General features: G+C 38.0%; 2 protein-coding genes across 2 annotated transcripts in view; both read left to right on the top strand.

Moving 5' to 3' along the window:
- Window positions 1-5,767: 5,767 nt before the first annotated feature.
- Window positions 5,768-6,788, top strand: LOC107493634 (TOM1-like protein 2; the record flags this gene model as incomplete). The annotated part of the gene is given in 2 exon segments (XM_052262897.1): window positions 5,768-6,029; window positions 6,423-6,788. A coding segment is annotated over 1 exon segment (138 nt), but the record flags the coding sequence as incomplete, so codon positions are not given.
- Window positions 6,789-6,821: 33 nt separating this feature from the next.
- LOC107493635 (biotin carboxylase 2, chloroplastic) overlaps window positions 6,822-8,101 on the top strand; it is a 12,325-nt gene continuing 11,045 nt past the window's right edge. Inside the window, exon 1 of the mRNA XM_052262898.1 lies at window positions 6,822-7,216. The gene's annotated coding sequence lies outside the window, so the exon portion shown is untranslated. The remainder of the gene's footprint in view (window positions 7,217-8,101) is intronic.

Below are 8,101 nucleotides of genomic sequence, written 5' to 3'. Positions count from 1 at the left end.
AATGACTACCAATTACAAAAATTACTGATCCTAACATTGCTCTTAAATAAAATCTGAATTGTTAATGTTATGTGTTAGGTGTCAATAAAAATTATAGAGACTAAAAACTTCCTCCCTATAATCTAAAGGTGATCGCTTGACATTCATAAATTCCTTTTCTCAAATGATTGAATGAGTAGGATTTTCATCTTCCATCTATATAAGGCATGTGATTTCTTTAACGTTTTCTTATGTCTATCTTGTGGAGTATGTGGCTTTTTTAGCATGTTTTTCTTATTTTTCTTAATCTTAGTCTGAATCAGTGTCAAAAAATACAAATACAAAAAATATAAACAACTATTAAATATTAAAGACAATTCACAACATAAATAGCCAATGACATTTTATATTTTAGTCACCCTAAACCTAAAATTACATAGATAAAAATTGAATGACAATTATTCTATAAACTTTTGAATTTGAATTGGAGGAGCATCCACTAGTGCAGAATTAGCATTTATAGTAACAGATTTATTGTTATTTCCATCTTAAATAACAGGTGCAAGTTTCAAACAGACCTTTTTTTACTTTTTTTTTAGTTGCCAATTAGAATTTTTAGGAGTTTTCTTACATGTTTTGAAGTAGTGATCCTTTTTTTCACATTTATTGTAGGTGACCGGGAAGGTCTTTCTAACTTTGTTACCATTAACTAGTGCAGGAGGTTGAATTGCTTCCTTTCTCCTCTTGACTACTCTACTAGCAGGCCTCACAATTCTAGGTAGATCAGGCATCAATTGGTCAGTTGGTTCTCAGAACTCTTCACTATTTATAAGATTGATACAAATGTCATAAGTCTTTTTTATAGTTTTCACAATGAAGAATGAAAACACAAAGTTCTCAACTAATTAAACTCTCACTCTTGATATTGCTGCAACAGCATGAATGGAAGGTACACCTATAGAACACAATATCTGAAATAAAATATCAAATTTTCATAATTGATACTAAAATAGAATGTCTAAATGTCATAAATGTACAACTTACCTATAAGCTGCTACAAATTACTAGTACAAGTGTGAATTTTCAAGTTAACTCCAAACTTGTGTGAGTTTCTTGAGACTTTAGATACTACCTTGTTATTGTCACCAAACCATTAAGCATGCTACTTATGACTTCTTGGCTTAATTCATTTATCCAACCTCATTTACTGCACTGATTCCAAATTTCCTTCGTATCCCCATAGAATCCTCTTAAGTGTGGTTATTTTTGTCATAATATGGATCCTTAACTGTTCACATAGTGTTAGAATTGGTTTTTTTAGCCTGTATTATAACCGTATTCCAAGACTCACACATGTTATTTGTCACAGCAGCGTTCTTAGGATAATGACTAAAAAATGTCCTACACCACACCTTAAGATCAAACTTACTCATATATTTCCATGCTCCATGACTTACTGTTTTCAACCTATACATGGCAGTCTTGAGTTTGACTGGAGTTGTTGTTGAGTTAAGAAATTAACCATCATAATTGATTATGACAAACATTAGATTATTAGGCTAATTACCCAATTAGTTTTGATTATTTTGGTTGAGTGATGCAGGCTAAAAAATCAATATATAGCTGCAGCCCATTATGGAATAAATTGAACCTGTTGGTGGGCTGACAATCCAAAAAAAGCCCAAAGAAAACAAATTAAAGAAATCAAACGGGCTAATTAAATCTAAGCCAACCCAAGCCCGATTTGACATCACTCAAGGCTGATGCCTCCATTTTACTTCCACTAAAGCAACGTTCACTTTTTCCTCCTCGGTCAGAGTTCAGAGAAGTAAAAGAAAGCTTGGTTCCTAAGTCTTTTCATCAAAGAAGAAAAGAAAGAGAAAGGTTAAGCAAAAGGGTTGAGGTCTAAATCAATCCATCTTAGGCTAAAGCAGAGGTCAAAGGTAACTTATTTCCTCTTGCATGCATATTGCGTTCTACTCCTCTACCCCAACTCTCAGTATCTCCAAATTGGGATAAGTAAAAAAAGTAATCTCTGTTAAGCTCTGCTGCAAATCTATGGTCAAATTTGTGTCTTGGGGACCAAATAGAATTTCAATGGTTCAGATCTGGATTTACCATTGAAAATATTTTTTCTTGCTGTCCTAAGGCTTTCGGTCCAAAAAGAAGGTCAGAACCAAAGTTCCTAATTTGAGAAAAAATGGAAGAAAGTGAAAAAGTGAGTTGGTGAAGCACACAGCTCGACGATTGACCTAGGAGAGAGCAACTCAAAAAAATGCTAGGAGATACAAAAGAAGATTTTTTATCATTCAGAAGCCAAGGAGAGATAACCAGTGTTTTCAAGGTTTATGTTCTGAGAAGAGTTCTCTGAAGAAGTTCATCAACTTGGACATTGCTTCCTAGTCAAAGGGGCATTCCACCAGAATTAGGAACTAAATCAGAGACAAAAAAATCTGGTACATCACATAGCAAAGAGGCTGTTGAAGCATCAATCTTCTTCATGTTTTGCAGATTGTAATTTTTTTTCAATGCTTATCCTTCTGTAATTTATTGAGGTAAAAGGCTAAATGAGAGAGTCATTGAAAGAGCCTAAGAGTGTAAAGAGGTAGAGAGATACATATGAGTGAAAAGTCTAGAGTGATTTTAGATTTCTTTAGATTGATTCTGTGTCTTGTATCTTGTACCAGTGAGGTATTCCTTTCTTAGTTAGGTTAGCACTAAGAGTAAAGAGTTAGGTATTAGCATAACCAAGTTAAGTTAGGTTAGAACTTGAGTGTGAAAGGATTGTGTCAATCCTGTGGAATTGGTGTATATAATATTTTAACTATAGTGAAAATTCTACCACTGTTGTGGTGGAGACTAGATGTAGGTTGTATTGCACAAGGCAAACAAACTAGGATACATGATGGTGTTAGCTTCTCTCTTCTCTGCTCTGTTCTGTTTTCTGATATTCATGAGACAAAATGAAATTGTCTCATAAATTTTCTGCTGCTGAGTTCAAACAGATCCAGACTGAAAGTTTATTTTAAAGGGTTATTTTATTAAAGTAAAAGAAGGTCATAGATTTAACCCCCCTTCTTTAGGCTTCTACAACATTCAATTGGTATCAGGAGCTAACGTCTCAAGAATCAAGCTTCACCGCTTGGAGCAAAGGTCCAATGGCGAACAACTTGAGAACAACCATGGTTGCCTATACTCTAACTGAAGGCCAGTCAAACAACAGGCCTCCCTTCTTCAACGGGAAGAACTATGCCTACTGGAAAGAGAGGATGAGGATCTTCATTCAATCCATTGATTACAATATATGGAAGATTGTTGTAAGCGGTCCTAAGATTCCAACAAAAATAAGTGCTGATGGAGTGGTGACTCCAAAAGAAGAAGCTGAATGGAATGATAACGACAAGAAGAAAATGGAGCTGAATGCTAAAGCCATCAACCTTCTTCACTGTGCTATCAGCTTTGAAGAGTATCGAAAGGTGTCTAGATGCAAGACAGCCAAAGAAATCTGGGAGAAACTCCAGGTTACAGACGAAGGCACTAAACAAGTCAAAGAAACGAGGATTGATATGCTACGAAAATGTTTAGTGACTCATACTGTACAATAATGTTCGAAAGTAAAAGTGGGGGAAGAAGATAAGGTAAAAGTCTCGATCAGTTGAACAAGGGCGTGATCCTTGTATATATATACTAGTCTAGCAACTAAGAATTCCAAAAATAAGATAAACTAGTCTTGTAGTGCGAAAATCCACTTTTCGAGCCCACTTGGTGATTGTTTGGGCTAAGCTTGAGTGAAGCCACGAGCTAGTACCCTTCTTGGAAGTTGAACGCCAGCTTTAGACTCCTTTTTGGGCGTTGGACACCAGCTGCTCCCTTTTGGGCGTCCAACGCCAGGAAGAGGGTGAAGTACTAGCGTTGAACACCAGTTTTGGACCTTCATATCCAAAGCAAAGTATAAATTATTATATATTGCTAGAAAGCCCTGGATGTTAGCTTTTCAATGTCTTTAAGAGCGCACAATTTGGACCTCAAGTAATACCTTCGAGTGTATATAGGTAAGAATCTGACAGCATCTACAGTTCTTTCTTTGTCTTTGACTTGTACTTTTCCAAAGCTCCTCAATTTCAGTCAGAAATTACCTGAAATCATCATAAAACGCAAAAACTCAAAGTAGAATCCAATAATGTGAATTTTGCACTAAAACCTATGAAAATAAAATAAAACTTAAACAAAAAATAACAAAAACTATATGAAAATAATGCCAAAAAACGTACAAAATATCCGCTCATCAGCATATATCAACACTGTCAACATCCCTCCACTTAAGAGAACTCTCGGATCTTACACTATCCGAATCCAGGGAGTTGTGGAAGTAGCATTGTGAAACCTACTCTCAATGCCAACAATTTTGAATTAAAGCCATAGCTTGTTACATTGGTTTAGCAAAATTGTCAGTTCAGTAGGAGCCTGTAGGAAGATCCGAATCTGTTTATATCTATTTTCCTCCAAATTTGTGACATGGTCAAGACAAATGGCGTCCCAGCTAATGTTTACCAACTATTGCTCTTTCCTTTTGCTGTGAGAGACTAGCCTAAGTAGTAGCTAGATAATCAGCGCAAGGAGAGCATAGTCACATGGGAGAACTTGGTCACCAAGTTCCTAAACAAGTTCTTTCTACCTCGGAGGTTGACTAAGCTCAGAACGGACGTTCAGACCTTTAGATAGCATGAAGGAGAGTCCCTCTATGAAGGTTGAGAGAGGTACAAATAGATGCTCAAAAAGTGTCCTCAAGACATGTTTTCTAACTGGGTCCAGCTTTAGATATTTTATGATGGGATCACTCCCCCCTCACGGGTTTCACTGGATAACTCGACTAGAGGATCTTTGCATATGAAGAACTATTGAGGAAGCACACGAATTGATTGAGATGGTGGCCAACAACCAATACCTCTACTCTTCTGAAAGATCATCAAGGAAAGGAGTTAGATGCTTTGGATACACTACAAGAAAAAGGTCTATGGCCACGCTTTTTTTGCCACGCTTTTAGTGGTCAATGGCCACGCTTTTGTGAGAGTGGTGACTTAATAGAGATTTGGCCACGTTTTTTCTCGCCACACTTCAAAAGCGTGGCGAAAAGGGTCAATAGCCACACTTTTATACGAGTGGCAATTGATTAGAGATATGGCCACACTTTAAAAGCGTTGTCATAAAGAGAAACAGAGACGTTTTGAAAACGTGGTGAGAGAGTTTCATTACGGTAACGTTTATAAAGCGTGGCCATATCCTGACACTCTTTTGACATGCTTTAAAAGCGTGGCCAAAAGTTTTTTTTTTTAAAAGAAAAACCCTAATTACCCACCCCTAACCCAATAACCCTCAAACTTAGCCATCCAAATGCTTCGATCGGCACTCTCTCACTCTCAACTCTTACCGTCACTCTCATCAATGGCAACCCTGAAAGAGCTCAGATCCCCGCCGTCACCAGCACCGCCCTCGCTGCGCCGTTAGCCTCCCCTCCGCCTCGTCTCCTCGTCACCTCTACCCTAGCATCCAACAGTGTCAGCGTCATTAGCCTCTTATCGTCTCCTCGTCGTTTACGCCATTAGCCTCTTACCGTCTCCTCCTCGGCCATCTGCTCGCCGGAGGGCAGCAACATCTTCCCAACAGTGCGACTCCTTCTGCGGCTGAAGGGCGGCATGGGAGGGTTCGGATCGCTACTTCGAGGTAAGGCGATGAAGGCCGGGAAAAAGAAGACGAACAATTTTGAGGCACGCGAATGCAGAGAAGAGGCTAGAGGAGTGAAAGGCGACAGAGGAGGAGCGGCGGCTGGAGAAGGTTGCGGAGGAGTTTCTAAAGAAGCAGATGAAGAAAAGTAAGAAGGTTGCTGGCGATGGAGAAGCTCACAAGTATGTTGCCAAGTATAGGGACGAGTCTGAGCGCTGTGTCGCCGAGTTTGCAGAGTCTGTGAAGGAGGCTTTGAAGTCTCTCAATGGTAAGAGAAAGGGTTCTGAACCTGCACTGGAGAAAGCTGATTCCAAGAAGTTGAAGATATGGTAAATTCCTACTTTCTTCTTTGGATCTTTTTTGTCTACTTGTTTATGTGTAGAATGATTGCGTGATAACTATGCTTGGATGTTTGAATTTGGATTTGGTTTTGATTTTTTGTTCTGGTGATTTGTGAAAGGAAATTATTTATTGATAAACTGATATTTATATTTATGGTTTTTTGAATTTTCTAGGATGGGAAAGAAAAAATTGAATGAAAGTGATAGTGACTTAATACATCAACTCTAAATTCTTACTGATAGTGTAGAAATTTTCATGGAACAGTTTGCTGTGTATTTATATGCAGAGCTCATCCATAAAAATTTCAACCCGAACCAAAAATACCTTGAGAATTAATTGGAAGTCAATCCTCGTTTGGTGAACTTACAGTCATGTTTCAGGTTGGAGCAATGAGCATCTCAGTATTGCTAAGTGTGTGGCAAATGTTCTGGCTATGCGAGAACTGGGATGGCGAAGTTAGTGTCTGATGGCAGAATTTGCAAGAAAGGGCTGAACCAGTTGATGTAGGAGGAGGAAGTTCGCCCGGTGTTCCTCACAATTTAGGGTCTTATCTTCAGGGATTAGACCCTCCTTCAAGCTACCTTGTTCCCGAAGCTGGACTAGTTTCTATGGATGACTTGGCTTTTTCTTCCGGTCCCCAACACATGTCAGCTGAAGAAAAGAAAGAGCTTCTTGTAGTTGCACGAAACAGTCTTGAATTGCTATCTAGCATAATAAATTCTGAGGCAGAGCCCAAAACCTTGAAGGTCTAATTCTGAACTTCTGATTATTGTTGATTTATTCTCTTTGTTTGGTTCTGATATGTTTTGATTTTAATTACATATAATGTTGATTTGTTCTCCAAGTTTGGGTCTGATTTGTTCTGAATTTAATTAAAATATGTTCCGATTATTGTAGCTTTGTTCTCCTTGTTTGTTTTTTATTTATTCTGATTTTAATTGAAACATGTTCTGATTATTGTTGATTTGTTATCCTTATTTGGTTCTGATTTTAATTGTGCAAATTTTGATCTGTTTTAGAGATTTATTTGTTCTTTATCAAATTATGGATTTGGACGGTTTTGATTTGGTGTAACATGATCAGCTTTACCGCTTCCTTGTGAGGAGGACCGGCAGCAACTTCAATGTCTACTGAAGGGCAAGGTTTATTTTTCCCTCTCTTATCTTTCTCAGTGGTAAGATAGGAATTCTTTCGAGTTTTGAGTACTTATACTCTCCACCGGATGTTTTTTTTTAGTACTTTGATGAGCGGATAATTTATACACTTTTTGGCATTGTTTTTATATAGTTTTTAGTAAGTTTAAGCCACTTTTAGGGATGTTTTCATTAGTTTTTATGTTAAATTCACATTTCTGGATTTTACTATGAGTTTGTGTGTTTTTCTGTGATTTCAGGTAAATTCTGACTGAAATTGAGGGATTTGAGCAAAACTCTGAAGAAGGCTGACAAAAGGACTGCTGATGCTGATGGAATCTGACCTCCCTGCACTCGAAATGGATTTTCTGGAGCTACAGAACTCCAATTGGTGCGCTCTCAACGGCGTTGGAAAGTAGACATCCAGGGCTTTCCAGCAATATATAATAGTCCATACTTTATTCGAAGAATGACGACGTAACTTGGCGTTAAACGCCAAGTACACGCTGCTGTCTGGAGTTAAACGCCAGAAAAACGTCATGATCTGGAGTTGAACGCCCAAAACACGTCATAACCTGGAGTTTGACGCCAAGAAATGCCTTAGCTCGTGGAATGATCAAGCTCAGCCCAAGCATACACCAAGTGGGCCCCGGAAGTGGATTTATGCATCAATTACTTACTCATGTAAACCCTAGTAGCTAGTCTAGTATATATAGGACATTTATCTATTGTATTAGACATCTTTGATCTCAGTTTTGTATTATTCTTCATCTTAAGAGGCTATTGATCACGTTAGGGGGGCTGGCCATTCGGCCATGCCTGAACCTCTTTTACTTATGTATTTTCAACGGTGGAGTTTCTGCACACCATAGATTAAGGGTGTGGAGCTCTGCTGTACCTCAAGTATTAATGAAATTCTATTATCT

The sequence above is a fragment of the Arachis duranensis genome, chromosome 6 (assembly GCF_000817695.3).
Source record: "Arachis duranensis cultivar V14167 chromosome 6, aradu.V14167.gnm2.J7QH, whole genome shotgun sequence".
In the NCBI taxonomy this organism is placed as follows: domain Eukaryota; kingdom Viridiplantae; phylum Streptophyta; class Magnoliopsida; order Fabales; family Fabaceae; genus Arachis; species Arachis duranensis.
The sequence above is the reverse complement of the archived record's forward strand: the minus strand, read 5'-3'. Positions and strand labels throughout refer to the sequence as shown.